Genomic DNA, 23,193 nt, shown 5'->3' with positions numbered 1-23,193 from the left:
ATAAAAACCAATGCGCTTTAAAAAACAACAACCAAGTAAACCTAAAATTAGGCAAATCTAGATAAAATTCAGTTTTAAAACCAATATACATAATGTATATTGGAGGCCTGTCTTAAACTAAAAAGTTTGCAGCTGGCCTTGAAAAACGTACAAATGCACCTGCATGGTATCAACCTGCAGAGAGTTCCAGAGAGTAGGCCCTGCTATGCTGAAAGACAGGTTGTAGCTTCACTGAATATTGAAATACGGCATGTGATCGGATTGCAGCTTTTGCAAAAGCACTCGGCTTTTCGCCAGAGGGGAGCGGGCAGCAGTATTTTGAAACTAAAGACAAAACCAGCAAGATAAGCTTTGCTCTCTGCCTGGACTGCGCTGTGCCTCTGTCTATTCCACCCCACATTAGTTGCCAGCAATAAGGGACACAGCTCTCTTGTTCAAACGATATGAGTCGCCTGTACTGTGGTGCTTGAAAACTAGGGGGAAGGAAAAAAGCAAGAGAAAACGGTTCGGTCACATATTAAGTTTATTTTGCAGCTATTATTTATCTTTTTTAAAATAAAAAATGAGGATCCAAAGGGGGCAGGTCTAAGTGCCATCAGAGTAACTGGGAGGGGAGTACACACACACACACACACCACACACACAATTTTGCAAACTTCCCTTTGCCCCTCTCCTAGACACACACACACACACACACACACACACACACACACACGATTGGAGACAGTAGTTTAAAATAGACACCCTTCCTCACTCTCCCACATTTACCCAAATGCACAGGTTCCTTAGTCTCAGCCATCAGGGGGCAGCAGAGGCGCACAGAAAGTCTCAACTGGGCCAGGCAGTGGGGGGGGGGTTAGGGGGGGAGAGGTAGTGGCTGCGGTGCCAACCCCCAGCACCCCGAACCGCAGGAAACCACATTTCCTACTGAGCCCTCCTGGAGGCAGCCGTGACATCAGCTGACAGAAGTGGTGTAGCCCGTTCCTTGGCACGAGCAGGAGTTCCACTGAGGGGGCAGGTCCGTTCCCCTGGCGGGAGGGTGCCCACTTTCCGTTAAGGGTGCTCTTCCCCGGTGTCGTCGGGGGCGGGGGGGCTCCCTTTTTTACCCTTTCCAGCAGGGGCTGGGCTTAGCCCCCCCCCCATGCTCCCGAGGTACAGGGTGCGCTGCGGGGGCCGCCTGCCTGAGGGCAAGGTGGGCCTTGGGGCCCGCAAGGCCGCGCGGGCCGTCGCTCTCCCGGAAAAGGCCGGCGGAGAAGAAGGGTGGGTGCGGTTGTCGCGGGTGGCGGCGTCGTGCCGCCTCAGGAAGGGAGGCACCGTGGAGCTCTTGATGTGGATGACGCGGGTGTCCATGACCTCACAGTCTATCTGCATCATCACTTCGTAGCCCAGGGACGAATTGTACAGGCTCTCTGGGGGAGAAACAAAGCAAAGCAAGAAGGCGATTGTTATTTGTTTATTTCGTATTTCCTTCGTAGAATCTATACCCTCCCTCTGGAGGGAATGAGAATAGTCGTCTTTCCCCCTCCTAACTGTATATAACATATTATTGTAACCTGCCCTGGCACCTTATGGTATAAATTTCATAATATAGGTAAAAAAAGGTAAAGGTAAAGGATCCCTGGACGGTTAAGTCCAGTCAAAGGCGACAATGGGGTGTGGCGCTCATCTCGCTTTCAGGTTGAGGGAGCCGGAGTTTGTCCACAGACAGCTTTCCGGGTCATGTGACCACCATGACTAAACCGTTTCTGGTGCAGCAGGACACCATGATGGAAGCCAGAGCACATGGAAACGCAGTTTACCTTCCCACCACAGTGTTTCCTATTTATCTACTTGCACTGGCATGTTTTTGAACTGCTAGGTTGGGCAGGAACTAGGCCAGAGCAATGGGAGCTCACTTCATCGCAGGGATTCAAACCGCTGACCTTCCGATCGGCAAGCCCAGAGGCTCAGTGGTTTAGACCACAGCGCCACAGGGATATACATATATATATATAGATATGGAGATGCGAGTATAGTGGTGACTGCATCTCACGCAAAACATTTGGACACAAAGTCCTCAAGTCTACCCGCACTTTTCTTTTCTTTTTTACCGTTGAGAGCCATGGCTGGCATCACCAGTGACATTTTTGGGCGGGAGGTTTTGTTGTGGCTGATGGCAGGCAGCAGCAAGTGATCCTAAGGTTAAAAGAGGGGAAGAGACAGGATGGGAAAATCTGTCAGTTTGCATTTCTTTGTGCAGAAAATATGTATTGATCTGATGTACTGATCTTTCCTATTCTACTTCATTCAAGAGGGTTCTGGAAGCTTCTCCTGTGTGAAAGAAGAAAGCAGAGGTTTCTGATGTTTGGGTTATTGCTTCAGAGAAGCTGAGTACAGCTGGCCTAAACTGGTTCTGTTATCTCTTCTGTCAAGGTCATGCTGACTATAATATAAGGCCAGAAGAGCCTGGGTGTCACTTTCTCTTTCTATCTCTTTTCCTTCTGGTGTGGTGTTCTGTACATATGCTTAGTGTTAAGGTTTAGTCTTATTATAAGTTATTGTAAGTTTAAGTTAAGTCTGAGGCAACTGGATTTCTTATGGACAGTGCCAGTCTTGAATGTATTGGATTTGTGACCATTATGCTCATTTGCCTTCAGTAGCAGTAAAGCCCTGCTGGATGAAATACAACTGCCTCTGGTCTATTTTTTTTTTTTTAGAATCCTGCAACGTTTAATTTTTTTACTCTGCTAACTATAAGTCGGAGTTCTGCTCTGGATCAATAATGAGTGGAATTTCATGACAAAATAATCACTGATGTAAGAATTAGAGACCCAGGGTGTGCTGGAGTTCAAGGACACACCCTGACAACCTCTCCCCGTTTGGCTCCCAGACTCCACAAATGCCAGCACAAGGACTGTGTTCATCATCCCGGACGCCTGCATTGCAAGGGTGGACTAGTTGACTCTCATGGTCCCTTCCAATTCTACAATTCTATTATCCCAGCTAAAAAAAAAATTAAAAGATGGGTGCAAAGCAGAGGTAGGAACGGGGTATGGCTGTGAAAGGGATGGGGCCTGGGGACAGCCCCAGCATCCCTAGGCGCCAGACATGCTGGAAGGGGCTGATGGGAGTTGTAGTACAGCAACAACAGGAAGGGCCACAGGTTAGGCCCTCCTGCCTTGTGGCTTCCAAGAAGGGGAAATTCTCCATTTGCATCTTTGCCCCAGTGTGCCTTTATGCAACCTGTAATCTTCTGCCCAAGGCATATCTCGAGCCTACTTCAGTCTGAAAGGGTTTCCTTCCTCTATACTGCTTTCTTCCTGGCTCTCTGTCTGGAGCCACATGCCTGAAGGAGAACAGTGTGCAGTGCAAAATATGGGGCACCGCACTGCCTGCTCAACTCTCCCAGTGGCTCAGTGTCCCTGAAAGCCGCTCTTTACTCACCCTGCGGAAGGATACCACGTAGAAAGTATCCTCGCGGCGGTCAATGCGTCCATGAAGTCGTGTTCCGTGTGGTCAGGGTGCTGGTATACCTGCAGCTGACTGAGGGAATTCCTAGAAAGGCAGAGGAGGAGGAGGAGGGGTGGAGAGGAGATCTGTTTGCAAACATAATGGCTCTCACCTCATCAGTGTCACGGGACACAGAAATGGAGTCTCCAGCAGGTGGGTGGAGGGACAACGAAGCAAGGAGCCAATTTGAATAGGCTCCACCAGGCCTCCTCTCCCTCAGCCTGGAGGCAGCTGTTCCATTAGCCAGCCTCTGGAGGGAGGTGGGAAGCAGGGCTCACTCCATCCGTTCTGCTGTGAGAGACCAGCTCAATCACGCACCTCCCCCCTGAGGTGTGCCAGCTGGTCATTATGAGAACTTAAGAATTGGTGCGGAGTTTGAATTCTTCCTCTTCCCTCCCTGTTCCCTTTTCTTGTGTGTGTGGGAGGGGGGGCTAGCTTGTAAGCCAGAGGGGCAGGGTGACCCAAGAGTGTTTCCACATCGAAACAGGGAGCTAATTCAAAACAACTGGGTGCAGAAGCCGCTTACCTCTCAGGGTGCCTGGGGGGGCTGGCAGGCACGTAGCGGGAGGGGCTAGGGGGCTTCTTTTGTGGCTTTTCCTGAAATGAAGAACGAGAGCAAGGATGAAGAGGATGCGAAGCAACAGAGCCCCTGGCACTGCCCTCAACCTTTTTGGCAAACCACAGTAAGATTCTGGGTGCCCTTGTCTAGCCCCACAAGGGATTATCGCCACTTCACCCCCCATTTCCCTGCCCAAACAGTTGCCTCCCCACAATCCACATCACACCTGGCTGGCTTGAGCTGCTTTGCGAGACTGCGAGGGTTTCCTGCGGTTGATCTGGTGCCGGCGGACCCAGCCGCTGAGCTCGTCTGCCAGTCTGTAGGGGGGAAGAGGAGGCAGGAAGAAGGGTCAACACTATGTTCCCAGGACTCAATGCTCACAAAATCCTCCCCAAAATGCTTAGCCGCAACTGCACCCCCTCCCTTCTCCTGCCCCAGACCCACCTGAGGGATTCAGTGCGATTGAACTGGCGGCAATCAGAAGCGAGGAACAACTTGTCCAAGTCCCTCAGCATCAGGTCCTTCATGTCAGAGAAGGGAGCCGACAGGTTTCTTAGGGTGGAGGAAGAGAGAAAGGTGGGGAGGGGGAAGAGAGAAGAAAATGTGAATTTTAAATAGAGATTGGCCGAGAGAGGAAATCATGTGTTGAGGAAGAGCTGAGAAGAGCACATGGTGATTTGGGAGTCACACAATCTGTAAGTAGCTGCTCAGCCTGCAGCAAAACCACGTTTCGAGAAGAGCACAAGGTGGGCTGGCTGCAGTTGGACAGTCCCCTTCCCTTCCTGCCAAGCCAACTTTGCATTTTGCAACATACAACTGTAATGCAGGAATCTCAACTAAATCATCCATGACTGATGGCCATCCAAGCTCTGCTTAGAAACCTCCAATGTCACCTTTGAGTTCCTTGGGAGAAATGGGTGGGGCAGGAACGCAGCAAGTAAATAAAGTAAGGGTGGGGAGGGGTATGAGTTGGCAGAGTCAAATGGGGCCGTCAGAGAGGCATGAAGGGCTATTGTTGGGCCCCTCCAAGCCTGAGGACCCTCACCCCTGGTTTAGCATCACATCCAAACACAGTCAAGGATTTCTTCCTGGTTGCCAGGGCCCCCAAAATATTTTAACAGAGAGATGCATGGGCAGGTTGTTTCTCCTGATGTTCACCACCTTGTTGTTTCTCCTGCCTGCCCCCCAAATTTACCGGAATTGTGCCTTTCTTAGCCTGGCTGGGGCCTCCTCTTGCCGCTCTTTCTGCTCCTCCTCTGGAGTGTCGTGGGTCTCCTCTGTTATGCCCAAAAGGTGCCTCCGGCCAGGGCCAGCCTCCACCTCCTGCTTTGGCAGCTCCACATCTGCTGCCTTGCGCTCACTGATGCTGGAGAGATGGAAATGGGGAGTTAGGTTCCCTAGAGGGGTTCAGGGACACTCTACCAAAGAGGTCTGAGCTTACTTTAGAATTGTTCTTATTTCTTAAAATATCTATGAACCTATCTGTAAAGGTAAAGGACCCCTGGATGGTTAGGTGCAGTCAAAGGCAACTATGGGGTTGCGGCGCTCATAGAATCCTAGAGTCCCGGGTAGAATCATAGAATCATAGAGTTGGAAGAGACCACAAGGGCCATCCAGTCCAACCCCCTGCCAAGCAGGAAACACCATCAAGCATTCCTGACAGATGGCTGTCAAGCCTCTGCTTAAAGACCTCCAAAGGAGGAGACTCCACCACACTCCTTGGCAGCAAATTCATCTCGCTTTCGGGCCAAGGGAGCCGGCGTTCGTCCGCAGACAGCTTTCTGGGTCATGTGGCCAGCATGATTAAACCGTTTCTGCTCAATGGAACACCGTGACGGAAGCCAGAGCGCACGGAAATGCCGTTTACCTTCCCGCCACAGCAGTATGTATTTATCTACTTGCACTGGCATGCTTTCGAACTACTAGGTTGGCAGGAGCTGGGACCAAGCAACGAGAGCTCACTCCGTCGAGGGGATTCGAACCGCCGACTTTCCAATTGGCAAGCCCAAGAGCCTCAGTGGTTTAGACCACGTACTCCTTCCCTAACGTGATGCAAAAAGGAGAGTTGCCTACAAGAAATGCGGAGGGGAGAGCTTTCAGGGCTCTAGTCCAACTTCACCCAGGAAATATGCTTCCCTATCCAGTCTGCTAAACTTTGCCCAACATTCAGCAAGCCTACACATGCCGGCTTCACCACCTACGAGGGAAACCAATTTCTCTGGGGCCTTGCCAACTTCAGAGGTTCCCAGACAAGGACTGCCTAGCAAAGTCATTCATTCCTCAATTGTGGGACTGGAGGGACCCGCAAGCATTCTGAAGCCTCACCTGACAGGCCCAAAGTTGAAAGCTATGAAGAGCAGCAGCACCATGACGCAGATGACTTTCCGGTTGCCAGAGCCAAATTTCAGCTCGTTGTTCTGCAGGGAGAAGGCAAGAAACAAGGGGTTATGGCCACAGAGGCATGTTGCCCACTTAGAAGTCTCACTGCCCTTGCAGTGCCCAAATCGTTATTATTTAGCCAAGGGTGTCAACTGTGTCCCTTCCAAGGGATTGTGAAAGCTTGGGGCTCCCATTTGGGGAGTGGGCACCATCGTATCGTAGCCCTGAATGGTACTGGTAGACGGCCCAGCTGACATCTTGTACAAAGGGAGACAAACTAGAAAACATCTAGAGAAAGGCTCCCGTCACTGAAGAGCAGCTTTTCATTAACCACTTGCATCCAAATGACATGTTTAAAGATTTCTAGACAAACAGAACCAAACAGCGATTATTTTGAAAGTGAACTGCTGTTCTTCATAAAACAATGGAGATGTTAGCAGCTGAGCCACTGGAATTGAACTTGTGAAAACTCATTTTACTAGCTAAGCACCAGAACAGTTTTTACTGCTGCTTTAGTTTCCTGTTTGTGTCTTAATGAAGGGTGGTAAAAATATAAATATAAATAAATATAACTATAAATATAAATACACCTCCACAGGTGTAAGCATTTCAGTGCTGGCAAGATATTTCTAGATGCAGAAGTGATGCATTTCAGCAGGTATGAAGAGCCCACCCCTGCCCAGAACAGGAGGGAGGACAGATATGGGAAAGGAGGAAGTCTTGGTCCACAAAGGAAGAGGACCATGATATTTGTTCCCTATTTTCTCCCGCAAGGAGAGGCAGAACAGGCAGAAGGAAAACCAAACTGCCAGACTCCATAGGATGACCCTGCATTCTGGCTATCACATCTTCACTCCAAACTCCATCAATCTGCAGAGGTGAGATTGTGTGCAGTCATGCAACCGACCAAGCAAATGTGCAAGAGGCAGTCAGGCAGAGTTTCTTGGGCCACGGCCTCTCCTGTTGTACCATAATCACTCCCTCTAATAGCAGGCTCAGGTGGTGAGGGCCAACAGGACTGGGGTTAAAGTGGGACCGCAGAGAAACGAGAGAGGTTTGTGCTTGCTCAAAGGAACCCCGAGGTTTACAGAAGTACAGAAAGAATTGGAAAAATTAAAATCTAACGGGGCAATCCCACCTCTCCACCAGCCTGAAAACCAGCTCAGTGAGAACCAAGCAGACTTGGCAGCCACAGGGAGTGCTGAGTGTCACTGGCTGACATCCGGAACAGAAGAGCTCCTGTTAGGAGGCCAAGCTACACTGCAGCATTTTGTTGCAGTCCTGCTGGCATCAAACATTGCTGAAACGTGGATATAATGCAGATGGACAAATATGCATGCACACAAGGTGTGTGTGGGGGGGTGAGGGACCCAACAAAGCTGCAGGTCTGGCCGGGAGGCACTCACCTCGTTCAGGACACAGTCCAGCCGGCGGCGAAGGAGAGTGTTTTCCCGCCGCAGCCGCTCATTATCCGTCAGGGCCTCCCGCAGCCGAGACTCCAACCCTGCAGATATTCCTTCTTTTTCCGCCGCGACTGGCAGGCCGATTCACGGTTCTTGATCATCGCTGCTGCCTTTTAAGTACCTTGATCTTTGGAGAATTAGCAAGGGGGGCGCGATGTTACTCTCTCACACACGCATACACTCTCGCATTAAAACAGAGATGGGGAGCTGCGGCCCTCCAATTGTCATTGGGTTACAATACAAATGCACAGCACACACGTGGCCATAATGTTCAGCAATATACCACCACCCCCAGTCACATGTGTTCAGGAGAAGTCCCAGGACAGGACCGGTGAACCCTGGAGCAGCAGAAAGAAGGGGGCCAAAAAGTACTTACATCGATCTCTTGGTTGCAGGGTCCTATTTGCGTTGGCGCCGGGACAATAGTTTTGGTTTCTGGTTTGGGGGCAGAGGGAGCTGGCTTTGCTGGGAGACTTTCCTTTAAAGGGGACTGAACCTGGATCAGCCCAGAGACGGGGAGGTGCAGCAGCTCAGACTGGGAAATCACAACACTCTGTGCTGGAACTGAGGTTAAAAAAAAAAAGGCAAGGTCCTATAAATCCATGCCTGCCACACATACATACATTGTAGTTTTGCCTCGCAAGAAAGGTTATTCGTTTATTATTAAATTTCTATGCTGCTCTCCCTCTCAAAGGACCCCAGGGTAGCAGCAAAATAACACAATTAAAGGTAACACAAAAACAGTTCGAAAGGTTGAGCTGCCAACATTTTCAGCCTCGTGGGCACATTTGGTTTTTGAGCAGGGTGGCCCCATGTCACTTTACTCCCTGTGATCAGCCCCCTCCCAAGAGACTGAGAAAGCATGTTCTGAAGGAGAACGCCAGCTCCAATGAAGTGAGTGAGCCTTAAAAAGCAGAGAGAGCTGAAAGAGGAAGGGGGGGGGAGGAGAGTGGCACTCTTCCAACTTCAGCTCTATGTACTTTCCTAAGGAGAAAAATGGCAACCACCCCGACTACCTCATAACCAAGGGGGCTCAGAGGGCCGGTGGATTCCAAGGGAAGCCCTCAAGGGTAACTGTCCACCTGGGTGCCACATTTAACATTAGGTGTTGGGAAACCCCCTCCCCTGGGCAGGGAGCATCCCAGGAACATTTGCAGTACAGGGAACCCACCCCGTTGATCACCAGCTCGTCATCCCCCTCCTCTGCAGGAAGCGACCATTCCTCCAGTGGGAGGGGGAGTCGGAAGCAGGAAGTCGGTGCAGGGGCTCTGAAGGGATCGCAGAGCCTGAGCACCAAGGGGGAAGCGGGAACAGGGACAGTTTCCTGCGCCCCGAGTTTGCAGACAGGAAAGACATGGAAGGGGAGGCGGGGTTCGGGATCCCGCGCCTCTTTTGCTGGACAAAGAACCGGAAGGGTTCATTCCCGGACTCTGCAGAGGGATGAGATGGACGTTTGCACTTTTGCTCCACTGTAAATATCTGCACAATAAAGAACTTAGTTTTTAGAAGTTCTGCGTTTGGCTGATTTCTCATGAGCAACCACTGAACGTCCTTCCATTGGGAAAAACTGAAAAGAGGACTTGTGTGCCCCCTAGTAGCGTGTTCAGCTGCACTTAGAACCTGGGTTCAAGCAAGCTCCTATTAGCCGAACCTTTCTCTGTTTCTGCATTGCCCAATCTGTGGCCTTTCATATGCTCTGGATCACAACCCCCAGCCAGCAAAAGCATTACCTGAAATCGCTGGGCTGATAGCCTGCGGCTGGGATACAGGTACAGGCTGCAATAAGATGGTCTTACTGGACGTGGCTGCAGGCTGCACGGGGACAGTGGTGACCACAACTGGCTTTGGCTGAATGGGGGGCTTCCGGCTGAGAATGCTCTCGGCTTTATTGGGAGCTGCTGGTTTCCCTGTTAACAGAACAAGCTGATCAGTGAAGCCGCTATTCTGAAGGGCACCATATTAGGTTAAACTAAACGACCCAATTTTTTTGCCACAGGAGTCTCATATTGCCTTAATTTGCATCCCTTTCTCCCTAGGCACTTGCGATTTCTACTCCCTCTCTCTCATCCACTACATACCTGTCTCAGAGCCGGGACTACATTGATGTGCACAGTGCCAAAGTGGGGCGGTAGTACATCTCCAAACATACACGGAGGGGTGGGGGGTTGCTCTGTCTTCACTCCCACCACGTCGGCCTGGCCAGGGGCCTGCGAGAGAAAAGCGCAGGCCTGAGCACAAGAGCTCAAGAGGCAGGAGGCAAGATTCTACTGTATCAAGAGGTCGACAACTTACCTGCCCTGAGAGATCAGCGGAGGAGGAAGAGGAAGAGGACAGCGTAGAGGAATCAGAACAATGCGACGAGGCGGGAGAGACGGGCTCCGACTTCACCTGCAGCTCTAAGAAGAAGGTGAACAAATCACCAACATGCTTTCACTGCCAGCCAGTTCAACCATGGAAACAAAGAAGTCGCTCAAACTTATCTCCTCTATGCCCCTGTGGCCCCTGGGAAGTTTGCACTGAAAATAAATGCTGGACAAGTATTGGTCTGGGAGGTGCCAAGGGAAAGAGAAGCTCCTTGTTTCCAAGAAGCCCAATCAAGCCCTGAAATGGGCTATATTGATGTCCAATGGCAAAGGGCAGCTTAACCCCCGCCAAGCTGCCTTCAGGAAGAGGGAAACTGCCAAACGCAAGCCACAGGTTATTCTGTGGTTTTGAGTCTTAGCTGGTGGGGCAGAGCTTGGGGAGATCAGTGAAAGCAATATGCCCTCTCACGCCTTCTGCTGCTCTACCCACCAGCCAGTTTAGTTGCTCATCGCTGACATTGAATATAAGATATTCTGTCTGAGGTCAGACACTTTAACTAGGTGGTCCAGGGTGGGGGAGGAAAAAAAAACTTTGCTCCATATTAATTCTAGGCTGTTCAAACCACACTGAGGCTCAGATATAACAAATGTCCTGCTGTAACAGACCCGTCTGACCCGCTGTCTGACAGTGGCCAGTTAGATGTCTCTGGGAGACCCATGATGAGGGCCTGAAGGCAACAGCCCTCTCCTCTACCCCTCAAAACTGGAAGAAAGGTCTCCCTCTGTAGCATGGGGCTGCTTTATACCAACTGGTCCACAGGTTCTACCTAGTCCAATTTTCAACTCTGACTGGCAGTAACTCTCCAATGTTTCACGGACTTTTTTAAACTGGAGAGACAGGGGAATCAGACCTGGGATCTTGTCCACTGGCGCATCAGAGTGCTGGCATTATTTGCATTAACTCACAAAGATGATCTAGCCTAATGTGGATCTCGTCCCCATGCACTTCTTCCACACACTTGTACTGTATCACCTACTATATACATACAGCTCTGCATCTCTCAGGCTCTCAACAGCCGTCCCGCAATCTCACAAAGATACTTACCTGGGAAGAGAGAGTCGTGCAGTGGGTCCCAAGGTGGGTCCGGGGGCACCGTTTCCATGTCCAGGTCGAACCCATCACTGAACTGCTGCCCAGAGCGTTAGGATAGGGAAAGAAAAAAACTGATCTCTCTGTGTGTGTCTTTTGTGAAGCATTTTTACCCCCCTCTTTAGCCATAAATAAACAGCTTGCAAAGATCAATAATAAGGCTTCAGGTTTACAATCTAAACGATGCAACAGAAAATGGAAAAAAGGAACTGTGCGGGGAGAAGAGAAGCGCAAACTCGTGCATCAGTTCTTAATGTTACAACATTCTATTTCCACTGTAAAGGAAACATTTTAGGAAGAAGATGAACCACACGTTGTTCGTGCTTTAGCAGAGATGGTGGAGTGCTTCCCTTCTCGCCTTCTGTACATCCTGAATGAATGTATATTAATAGCATGCACAGCAGACAGGCAACAAGCCAGTGAAAGGTGTGAATTTGAGGGTATTATTGTGGGTGTAGCTTATTAACAAGTATGGGATTTATAGTTTTGTAGGGCAAGAGTGGGTTAAACTTGTAGCGGGAGATGAGTGTGTGGCTTGGCGTCACAGATTTGGTAGTATATATCTGGGCAGCTTATTCAAGGACCGAGGTCTCACCCACGCCTGGTGAACATAGATAAATCTAGTACATGCAATCTAAAGAGGAAAATGCTTCTTTCACTGTGAAGATAAGGGACCTGAATCTCATAGAGGGACTCATAGAGCCCTCTCAGTTGGCACACGTGCCATCGCCCCAGCAGGGCCATTCCTGGGGGTTGGCAAAGCGGGCAGCTGCTCCCCCCCACCACCACTGTGGGAGGGAAACGCTCCCTATAGTGCGCACCAGCCACAGTAGCATTGGGGATTTGTGCACCCGCCAACCAGCTGATATTCGGCCACACCGCTCCCCTCCCCCGCCGTGATTGGCTGGATTGTTTGCTGCCGTGAGCAGAAGATAGTCAGTGACGACACTGCGTGTGACTTGCGGCTGCGTCAAGGTTGGTTTTTTTTTTTATTTTTGCTGTCGGCAAGCATTGAGAGGATTTGTAGCTTCAAGCCTGCTACAGGAAGTGTTGTCCATGTGTGTTAGTGTTTATCTGCACGTCCCCTCCCCCCAAAAAGCTCCACAACTCCTGCCAATCCTCCCCCCCAAAATTTTATAGTATCTTTTTTTATGTGCACATGAAGACAATCATCATTATCCCATATAAATTGCCATGTTGGCACTTTGCGATAAATTATGGGTTTAGGGTTGCAGTTTGGGCACTCGGTCTTCTCTAAAAGGTTCGTCACCACTGTCGTATGTCATGCACAAGCACCATTATGCATGCGTGTGCCCTCAGAGATGTAGCAACAGGGAATGAGGGTGAGCAGGTCCTCAAGACAAAACAGAATTAAGGACTGATGTAAAGTAGCAGGGAGTGGATAAAGATAAACAGGAGGTGAGAAGAGCATGCCTGCTATGCAATGGGAGGGATCACAAGGAAGTAAAAAGCCTTTTCTAGGAAGGCATGTGACAGTAGGCAGCTCTCACCAGGGAATGGGCACAGCCACCATACACAATGCTGCGTTCGAGGCAGGGGAAGAGCTCAGCTGCCACATCCCCATCGTCTTCCAGGCAGCTGTACAGACCTGCATCTGTGGGGAGAATGGGAAGGTGCAGTCAGTAGGGCAAGTAACAGACTCAAAACATGTTTTCACCCTTTACTGCTCTCCTTTTTCCACTTACAGCCCATACCAAGCACATCTGCGGGTGTATGCATTAAGCAAGGCCTAGCCCCCACCTTCTCCCCAAATACAACTAGAGCTGCACCCCTTATAATACAGTTCTGAAATTCTAGATTCTGGTGATTAGCCACATAAACAACTCACATCCATGGTAATACAAATAAGAATGTTTTTGCCAGTTTGACTGAATCCACTAATATATTTTAAAGATTTCCCTCTCATTTCGCTGCATGTATATTTTCGATTTTCGCTGATGTTGTTTACGCATTGTATTTTGTTAAAAATAATAATAATAAAAGACCACACACGGTTTGTCCTTTACCTCACAGCAGGTGCCTTTGCTTCAACTACATTATGACAGGTAAAAAACAACACAAAGAGCAAGCAGCCTTGTGGTACTTCAAAGATTAAAGTCAACGTGTCCTGAACACGACGGATGGCATTAACTCTGGGATGGGAAGGTGGGGACCTGTGAACCTCCAGATCTTTGTTAAGCCAATAACTCAAACATCCCTGAGGCATAAGCTCAGTCGGTAGAGCGCGAGACACTTTTAAAAAATTGTATTTTTAATACATTTATTTTTGCATTTTTCTGTTTACATAAACAAATGAATTAAAAACATAAACATATAATACCTTCTGACTTCCCTAGCCCCATATTGTGGATCTTAATGTAATGATTTCCCCCTCTGCATCTCTATCATAACTCTTATTTTTATAAATGGGTTGTCAATTCATAGTTCAAATTTATACTACAAGTTTCTGTCAGTCCTATGGGTGAAAGACTCCTGCATTGCAGGGGGCTGTACTAGAGCCCACCTCGGCAGGTGCATGGCAGGTGGGCACCCACCAGGTGAAGCGCCGCCCCTCCGCCTCGTGGAGACGCAGAGGGCCTGTCGCGCATCTGTTTAAACTGTGGGCTAAGGTAGCGCAGGGTCCTCGTTCCCTCCCACCGTCTTCGCCTTTGCAGCCCCTTCCCCAACAGCCACGCTCCGCCCACCCCAAACAAGCCCCGCCCACCGGCTCCCCGCTCCTCCTCCCGCTCCCGACGACCACCCACCCCAGTCCTCGCTGCTCAGCAGGTTATCCGCGCGGAAACGGCTCGAGTCGCTCAGCAGCAGCAGCTCCGAAGCCAGCGCCGCCATTTTCCTTCCGCTTTCCCGGTACACTATGCTGCGCTGCCGACTCCGGCTCCCGCCCGCCCCCGCTGCCATAACAACAGAAGCGCCCAATAGGAACGCCAGCTCCGGTGCCTCCTCGGCCAACCAGAGCGAGCAAGAGGCGGGCCACGGCCGGAATATCCACCAGTGGAGAAGGATGATGATACGGAAGTTGTACCGAGCCGGAACGCACGCGGAAAAGGCGGAAGTGCGATTGCGCGCGGCGGTTGCTATAAACAGCGCGCAAGCGCATTATGGAATGCGAAGTCGTTTTTTTTTTTAATGTCCGCTTGTTTTGTGGGATGCCTCACGGAGCCGCGCTTGTTGTCGAAGGACGCATGCGCAGTGGGGGAAACTGCGCAGCGCTTGTCCCCGGACGTCTTGAAATTCCAGCGCGAGGGACTGAGCCGGCTGCACCACGCTGCGTCAACGCATTCCATGAGGCATGGGTGGGTAAGTATAACTCGGCGCACGCGCACTGATAAAATAGAGGTTTCAGGCGCTGCGCTGCGTTGCACGTGCATAGAATCTTGGGAAAAGAGCGCATGCGTGTAGAAGGGGGGAACCAATACCTTGGCGCGCAAGTGCTTATGGGAATTGTAGTTTAGTTTTTTAATGAGGGTTTCTATTCCTTTTAAGAATTATATTATTATTAGACCTCCTTGGCCCTTGAAAAATGTTGGATAAGTGGCATATTCTTAGTCTCAGTTTCCTGTTTGTAAAATGAAAACAGCATCATTTCCCTCACACGGGTGTTTAAGGATAGTGAGGCGCACTTTATATTATATTCCACCTAAAGGTTGCTGTCGTTTTTATTCATGCATCTTTCTGGCTCTATTTGTATCTTTAAACAAGCAGTCTAGTGCACAGGTATTTTGACAAAGGACTTTTCCTCCTTGTATGGAGCTACGGAGTCTAAAAAGATAAATGCTTTCCACTGCCAATGGTTAGTGTTTAAAGATGCTAGGAGCACAAGGGGCTATTTAGTCATTTATATGTTTTAAAACCCATCCTTTTTGTTTTGAAAAAACCCCAATACAAATATTTTATATGAAAGTGAAAAAGAAAAAAATGCCAGCTTTAAAATGGCATTTACTTATTATTTTATATAAAAATTGTATGCTGCTTGATTGTAAAAATGAAACAAAAACCTCAAAGCGGATGTGACACGTGCAGGTTGGTTTAGTCCCTTGTTTTGCCAGGGCAGCAGGGCAAATTGTGGCAAACTTTTTCAGAGGCGCATCAGGGGTGTTATCGACTAGGCAAGGGAAGGTTGCCATGAGTGACCTCATTGCCCCACAGCACGACTGATTTGGCATGATACGCTGTAGATGTAGCTATGATATTAACAAAGGGTGTGGAATGAAATAACGCCAGGTTTCCTTTGCTTTTACTGCTCTCTCTTATCCACCATCAAATCCAGACTTTCAAAGAAATGCTTCTCCTTCCCTTTGTTATATTCCAGCAGAAGCAGCCAGTTCCTAAGGCTGCAACATTCTTCCACCAGCAGAACAAATTTAGACAGGGAAAGTTTTCCCAGGAAAGAGTGGGTTCAGGGAGCCTACTTGAATAAAATATGGGGGGGTGCCTAGGTAAGCCCCTCTGCATAATCGATCACATGACATGGTGCCCATCGACTTGGGGGGCGCACCCCCTCAAATATTTTATGGGGGGGGCGAAGACCCCTAGGAGTTGGCTCCTATGAAAAGATTTTATATTGATAGATTGCTGCTAAGGTTAGCAGGGGCAGCCCCCCCCCCCATAGTAATACAACCCTGTCAATTCCCTGGAGAGGGAAGGGACTAATCGGAAAGTATGTGTTAATGTGGATATCCAAAATTGAACAGATATCAAAATCCAGAGATTGTTCATGATGCTGAAGGGTCCTACCAACCAAAAGTCAAAGAAGCCCTTCTTGATCATCCCACCCTCACCATTATGAGATAGGTGATTCAATTCAATAAATAACGTAAGTAATAATCATGTTTAAATCATGTTGCTTCCTCCAAAGAATACTGGGAACTGCAGTTTGTTGCTGGGGAATAGTGGCTTTGTGAAATGCAGACTAGAGTTTCCAAGATTGCTTGGGGGAATCTTTAAATGTACGGGGTGTGTGTATGCAGCAAGCCTTACGAGGAACTGTTGAAAGAGCTGATTATGTCTAGTCTGGATAAGAAAATATTAAAGGGAGGCATGAGAGCAGCCCTCAAGTATCTGAAGGACTGGAGTGGAACTGTTCACCGTTGCACACAAGGGCAGGACTAGACCCAATGAGGTGGAAACTGCGGGGAAGCAGATTTTAGCTAAGCGTTACCGTAGGTGATGGTTCCTGACATCATGAACGGTTTGACAGCAGAATGGACTGCACTGGAAAGATATATGGCTTCTGTGGAAGGACAGCTGAAGAGGAAAAATACTGTTCTTTTCACCTTTGTGTGTGTGTGTATACCGATGTGTTCTTTCTTGGGTTTCTATTTTCCTTTCATCATCCCATTTCCTGCCCCAACCCGCGAGTTTGAGACTGCCAAAAAAAAATACCGGTACTCCCAAGAGAGAAAAACATTGTGGCTCCCATTCTGTTTCACAACCATCTCCTGCAAAACATACCGACCGACCCCCAAATTATGCTTCTTACAATGAGTTGGTGTATTAGAGCACGCAAAGTGCTTCTTTTATTTAAGCAGATTTAACAGCGGAACGGTGAGGTGGAGGGGAAGCTGAAGGATGCTCAGGTCTGTTCGATTCCTGCGTGCACAGGAGTTGTCAAACAGACCGTCATTCTCCTCCTGCCATCCCTCATTTTATTCCATCAAGAATGTGGCTTCTGGATCCCAACTTCTGACGTGGCAGCAGGGCGGGGCGCCACTTGGCTGACAGGGGAACTAGTATATGGCGGCATTGTGCTTTTTTGCTTGCCTATAAGAAGAGACAACAATAAGATATGTGGTTGCTGCCCAGGCTGTCAAGAATGCTGATATTAATGCCTGCTCTTGACACAGGTAGGTAGCCATGTTGGTCTGCCGTAATCGAAACATTTTTTTTTTAAATCCTTCCAGTAGCACCTTAGAGACCCAACTAAGTTTTTTATTGGTATGAGCTTTCGTGTGATGCATTTGAAGGTATCTGAAGAAGTGTGCATGCACATGAAAGCTCATAACAATAACAAACTTAGCTGGTCTCTAAGGTGCTGCTGGAAGGAATTTTTTTATTTTGCTCTTGACAGTTAGCAAAGGCTGATACGGAACTACTAACCTGGTTCCCTTCAAACATTTTGGACTACCAGCTCTCTTCAGACCCAGGCAGTGGTCAGGGATGATGGGAGTTGTAGTCCCAACAACTTCTGGAGGGCCACAGGCTTCCCTCCCTGATGTACTTGATCCTTGGCAATGCCAGGACAATGATACCAAGATACCTGGAGATGGACAGCGCTATCGTCCAACACCACACTGCCTCTCCCTATCCTCCAACGTTTGTGCCCATATCCCTACCCAAATCACAGATCTTCAGAGGAGCTGCTGCTAGTGGCGCCCCATGGCTCAGGTGCGTGGCTCATTCCCACCAGAAGCGCTGCATTAATTATTATTTGCCTGATTCTATGGAGCTGCCTCCCAGCTGAGATTGGACAGGCCCCTTTCCCATTGAACGCCTGGCAAAGACCTCTTCTTCTTTCAGGTACCTTAGAATCATAGAACAGAATCGTAGATTTGGAAGGGACCACGAGGATCATTTAGTTAAACCCACTGCAATGGAGAGATATTTTGCCCAATGTGGGGCTCGAACCCACGACCTTGAGATTAAGAGTCTCCTTGTGTACTACCAACTGAGCTGTCCCAGGACTGAAAAATACCTTTCTCCTACAGCTGTTTTGATGATCAGTTGTAACTCTGTTGTTTTTTAAAATAACTTTTTATGCGCACTGCTTAGAGAATTCAGTAATTTAAGCCATATTTAAACACCTTTAGTAAATAAGATGAAATCTGCTGCCTGTGACAGCTGCCACACTCTGCCTCATAGTAAGTCATGAAAAGCACTTGCATTCCCCAACCCCAAGCAAGAGTATGAATATGAAAGAAGGTCTTGTCTGGGAAGATTTTGGACAACGATTCAAATAAAAAATTGACAATGCGAAAAGCAACAGGGGTGGCGGCAGGGGGGAGGAGTAATTGAGAACAGCAGATGAAGCCACATGTGTTTTGGGTTTGGTTGCGGGGGTGGGGGGTGGGTGGGTGGGTGGGGTCCAATTGAGACAAAGATTAAGGGATTTACATAAAAGGTTTTGTGATTCTTTTTTTAGGGGGTGATTTAAGGAAGGGGCTTAAGCAGAGGCCGCATTTCCTGGAAGGGAATCTTCCAGAAGATTACGGCTGGCAGGGAGAGAGGCTGGGGTGGGGTAGGGTAGGGTGGGGGTTGTCACTTACCCAGCGGGCACACCCCATTCTTGCACGCCAACGCAGGCTCCCCCAGATCCTCGTTGCGCAGCGATGCTGCTATTCTCCTAGCCACATAGCGGCAAGCTGAATTGGAGAGAGGAAATACTTAGGAAAGGAAATCTGTTATTTCCCTGGAGGAGCTGGACACATCTGTGTGGCTGGTACTGGCTCCTGCCCAGGAATTCAGCCTCTAGTATAATGAGCATTGACTACCTAGCTTTCTGCCTGCACACAATGTGCCCCCCCTCCTGATTCTAAGAGAATCCAGGAGTCCAGGCTTCCCTTGCCTCCATTTGCAGACCCTATTCGTACAATTCTATGAAGACTTACACACCTTATAGAAATGACACCAAAGAAGGATGTTCTTCTCATTATAGGGGATTGGAATGCTAAAGTAGGGAGTCAAGAGATAAAAGGAACAACTGGCATGTCTGTCCTTGGAGTTCAAAACGAAGCTAATAGAATTCTGTCAAGAGAACAAGCTGGTCATCACAAACAACTCTTTTCCGACAACACAAGAGACGTCTCTACACATGGACATCGTCTGATGGGCAGCATCGAAATCAGATTGATTATATTCTCTGCAGCCAAAGATGGAGAAGCTCTATACACTCAGCAAAAACAAGACCTGGAGCTGACTGTGGCTCAGACCATCAGCTTCTTATAGCAAAATTCCAGCTTAAACTGAAGAAAGTAGGAAAAACCACTGGGCCAGTAAGATACAATCTAAATCAAAATCCCTTATGAATACACAGTGGAAGTGAGGAACAGGTTTAAGGATTTAGATTTGGTGGATAGAGTGCCTGAAGAACTATGGATGGAGGCTCGTAACATCATACAAGAGGCAGCAACGAAAACCATCCCAATGAAAATTAACAAAATACGTACCACCAATTATAAGTCACACCATGCTTTGAGGAGGAGAGTGCCGGTCAGCTTGGAAGTTCTGCTACAGACCCCTTGCATAAACAGGATTATAGAAGGCAGGAAGGAAGGAGGTGGAGTTGAAGAGTAAAGAAAGGCATTGTGGGAAATGTAGTTTTATTACCTCTACTACAAGGTCGGGGTTGGGGGTAGCTTTGTTGATCTGTTGCAGCAAAGCAACAAAGGCTTTTAAGCGGCTTAGGCTTAATTGGTAGGCTCTAAAATGCCACTGGACTTCTCTACCCTATCTGAGGAAATCCACGAGTCCGTTCTTGGGGCTGTAATTTGTTTTTAGTGCTGTATTTTTAAATTGCCATAACCTGCCCTGCCTGCGACCTTATGGTGAAGGGCAGGTAAGAAAATAACTGATAATAATGTAGCGTATCTTCCATAGTCTTTTATATGCCTCTTCAGGAGTTTCCAGGCATCTTCCTGCCACATGTCCATATTTCTTAGCCTTTATTTTCCTCTCGTTTTGTTTTTTAAAATGACTTCTGGTATTTGCCATCAGCATTGAATCCAGTCAAATACGGAAGGTGACATTACGTTGCAGGGAGTTCTTGTCTTTACCTGTCCTGACATTAATGTATATGTACTATATTAAAGGGGGGGGAACCTAGTAGCACCTTAAGAGACCAACTAAGTTTGTTCTCAGTATGAGCTTTCGTGTGCATGCACACTTCTTCAGATACTGTATATATTTTTTTAAAAAACAAAACCAACGAAACGAAACAAACCTTTCATGCTGGAAAGCAGCAGGATGATTCTGTCAGCTTAAAACTTAGGGCATTTTTCATATTACCTGCATTTCTGACAGATGGTTCTGGTACAGAGCTTGGGAGTTGTGAGTTCACATCCTTTGTTCATCTCTGTGAAAAAGATTGTGGTTTTTTAAAAACCTCAGCTTCTCTCTGGCAGCTGACTGAACAGCTGCATAGACAAAAATGTCAAGAGGAAAATGGGTGTCCTCCTATAAATTGGAAGGGGAGTCCCCTGTTTCATAATGGCGAGGGTGGGGTAGTCAGGGAGATCTTCCTTTGCTTCTGGCAAAATAAATAAACGACCCCTGCTTGCCTGCCTGCGTTTTCTCCTAGCATCTTCTGAGGGAAGGTTTCTGCTTACAATGGTTGCTAAGACAGGTGGTTGCTGAGGAAATGACGTTGAGAGGGGGGGGAGAGAAGAAGAAGAAGAAGGGGGGAACGTGGAGGGGACTAGATAAACGAGTGCGTGACTGAGGGAGAACCTGAAGGATATGCCCTGCTCATCCTTCCAGTGCTGAGGACCAGTACTGAGCAAATGAGGTAAGGGGAGGAGAGCATGGTTGATAATGATGGTGGGGGGGGGGGAATAAATAGAAATTGTGAGACATAGGATGAAGCGGGAAATATCGGGGGACTTTCACAGACTAAAAATATAATTAAACATTTTGCTGCTCTGTCAGAAAGGTCATTGCAGCATGGACGTGTTTTTGGCGGAAGGAGAGATGGGGTGCTGAATTGTTTGAGAACCTCATTTGTTCTGTTTTATGTGGCATATTAAATCTATTTTGTGTTTGGAGCCAGTTTCTGGGGGACAGCTGGGTGTATGTAATCTTCGTAACGAGGGAGAATGAGCTAAGAGTTGGCTGTCAAAGACAAGCCCTGCCCAGTCATTGGTTGACTTGCTGTGATGTCATCAAATGGTCACGGGCATTCTAGTGGCTCGGGAGAAAATGGCAGCCCTAGAAGGTCAGAAAGGCAGTGGCCAAGCAGTGCGCAGAATTTAATTTGGGCAAATGCCCAAACTTCCCCTTCACGTTCAGAAAAAAATGCTTCTTACAGTCCTAGCTTGCTTGTCCTCACAACAACTCTGTGATTTAAGCTGCTGCTGTTCCCATTTTGCAGATGAGGAACTGAAGCTGGAAGACTGTTGACGTCGCCCAGAGCCACACAGGGAATCCTTGGCTGAGCTGTAATTCGGAGTTGGGTGGAAAGGTAACAACTGTGCACACTGCCATACCCCACACTGGGTCTCAGAACCGTCTGGGCTCAATGTGGGGAGGCAAGGCAAAGGCGGTGCAATTGCCCATTCTTTTCAACGCCATTTTGTGCTTTTTCTTCTTCGCTGTTACTAGGCCGGATTGCCTCCTCGCAAACAGCTCCTTAACGCCCTTCCCTTCCCTTGCTGGCGTTCAGGAGCATCGCACCCCCAAAGCTGGCAACACCTGACCGGTTGATTACGTGATGGCAAGTACAGAGCCGGTCACCGAGAAGATGCCGGGCAAGAAACCCAACCAGGGGTCAGCCGTTGGCCAAGGGAGCAGCCATGGCGCATCCGTTGGGAGTGGAGGAGAGGAGAGCAGGGCCAAGGTGGAAGGAGAGAACCTGAAAGAGAACCTGCCCCCTCGGGACCCAGCCAACAGGGACATCCCTTGGGCCTGCCCAGACGGCACGTTCGTCAAACTGGTCCTGGAGACCGGCACGGGTTTAGACAAGCCTAAAGAAGGCTCCCTCTGCCAGGTCTTCCTCGAAGCTGAGCCAGGATCGCCCTTGAGTTACCCAACCCACCGGTGGGCTGAAGTGGAGCTGGGTGGCGGCGATGCCGAGTGGGACGGGGTCGTGGACCGTTGCCTGGAGACTATGCTGGCTGGGGAGCAGGCCAAGGCGAGGTTGGCAGCGGGAGGCTCCGTGACCGTCCGGTTAGCGAGCTTCACGGAGGCCAAAGACTCCTGGGAGATGAGTGCCGCCGAGAAGTGGGACTTGGTCCTCGGCAACAAAGAACGGGGCGGGGAGCTGTACCGGGCAGGGGACGTTGCCGCTGCGGCACGGCGCTATGCCAGGGCCTTGCGGCTGCTCGTAGTGGCTGCCCCTCCGCCGGACTACGACCAGATCAAAGCGGAGCTGCATGCCAACCTGGCTGCCTGCCAGCTGAGGCTGCACCAGCCGGCCAATGCCGCCTGCAACTGCACCAAGACGCTGGCCCTGCAGCCGGCCAACACCAAGGCCCTCTTCCGGCGGGGCTTGGCTCACGATGCCATGAACGACCTGGAGGGGGCGGCGCAGGACCTGAAGGGGGTTCTGCAGGTGGAACCGGGGAACCGGGCAGCCCGGAGAGAACTGGAAAGAGTGATGGAGAGGATCAGGGCTCGGGATGCCAAGCTGGCCCGAGCCATGCAGAAAATGTTTGCCTAAATAAAAGGAACGAAAAAGTGCTGCTGATGTTGCTCTTTGTGGTATGGTTTTTTTTTTCATCCTGCCCTTTTACAGTATAGAGCACATGTGGTACCCTCCATGTGTTTTGGACTACAACTCCCATCATCCTTTTGTCATTGGCTGGGGCTGATGGGAATTGTAGTCCAAAACTCTCTGAAAGTACCAGGTTTGATTCCCTGAATTGGTTCCCCCCCCCTCCCCATTGTTTTTGCTTCTCTGTGACGTGAATGATGGTTACTCTGAATACCAGTTGAAGGAAATCACAGGGGTTTCCTGGGGTTTCTTATAGGCATCTGGTTGGCCACTGTGAGAGCAGGATGCTGGACTAGGTGGGCCATTGCCCTGATCCAACAGGCTCTGCTTTTGTTCTTAAGTCCATTTGAGTGGATACACAAACCCTTGTGTGGGAGATCAAAGCTAGGACTGCATAATTTCTGTGC

General features: G+C 49.1%; 2 protein-coding genes and 1 long non-coding RNA gene across 5 annotated transcripts; 1 reads left to right on the top strand and 2 right to left on the bottom strand.

The window, feature by feature from the left end:
- Positions 1 to 907: 907 nt before the first annotated feature.
- On the bottom strand, positions 908 to 14,230 carry ATF6B (activating transcription factor 6 beta). Its single transcript, XM_033141707.1, is given in 19 exon segments — positions 908 to 1,409; positions 2,091 to 2,175; positions 3,424 to 3,470; positions 3,473 to 3,534; positions 4,016 to 4,086; positions 4,275 to 4,365; positions 4,493 to 4,600; positions 5,244 to 5,414; positions 6,374 to 6,465; positions 7,834 to 7,928; positions 7,931 to 7,993; positions 7,996 to 8,017; positions 8,267 to 8,454; positions 9,621 to 9,813; positions 9,969 to 10,097; positions 10,183 to 10,286; positions 11,299 to 11,380; positions 12,855 to 12,958; positions 14,109 to 14,230. Coding segments are annotated over 19 exon segments (2,148 nt in total). The 5' UTR covers positions 14,194 to 14,230; the 3' UTR covers positions 908 to 1,053.
- A 391-nt stretch (positions 14,231 to 14,621) lies between these two features.
- FKBPL (FKBP prolyl isomerase like) lies at positions 14,622 to 22,738 on the top strand. Of its 3 annotated transcripts, none has more exons than XM_033141705.1 (3): positions 14,622 to 14,661; positions 21,446 to 21,535; positions 21,676 to 22,738. In XM_033141705.1, exon 3 carries the CDS (start codon positions 21,785 to 21,787, stop codon positions 22,730 to 22,732), a length of 948 nt encoding a protein of 315 aa, XP_032997596.1. In that variant the 5' UTR covers positions 14,622 to 14,661; positions 21,446 to 21,535; positions 21,676 to 21,784; the 3' UTR covers positions 22,733 to 22,738. The 3 variants fall into 3 exon arrangements, with proteins under 3 accessions (XP_032997596.1, XP_032997597.1, XP_032997595.1); XM_033141706.1 differs by lacking the exon at positions 14,622 to 14,661 and adding an exon at positions 19,895 to 19,915; XM_033141704.1 differs by lacking the exon at positions 14,622 to 14,661 and adding an exon at positions 20,770 to 20,863.
- On the bottom strand, positions 16,850 to 19,634 carry LOC117042187. The gene is made up of 3 exons (XR_004426054.1): positions 19,527 to 19,634; positions 18,627 to 18,722; positions 16,850 to 17,124 (listed from the first exon to the last, which is right to left on the bottom strand). It is a non-coding gene; the product is annotated as an uncharacterized LOC117042187 (long non-coding RNA).
- Positions 22,739 to 23,193: the final 455 nt, after the last annotated feature.

The sequence above is a fragment of the Lacerta agilis genome, chromosome 2 (genome assembly GCF_009819535.1).
Source record: "Lacerta agilis isolate rLacAgi1 chromosome 2, rLacAgi1.pri, whole genome shotgun sequence".
Lineage (NCBI taxonomy): Eukaryota > Metazoa > Chordata > Lepidosauria > Squamata > Lacertidae > Lacerta > Lacerta agilis.
This window is presented reverse-complemented; position numbering and strand designations above follow the sequence as displayed.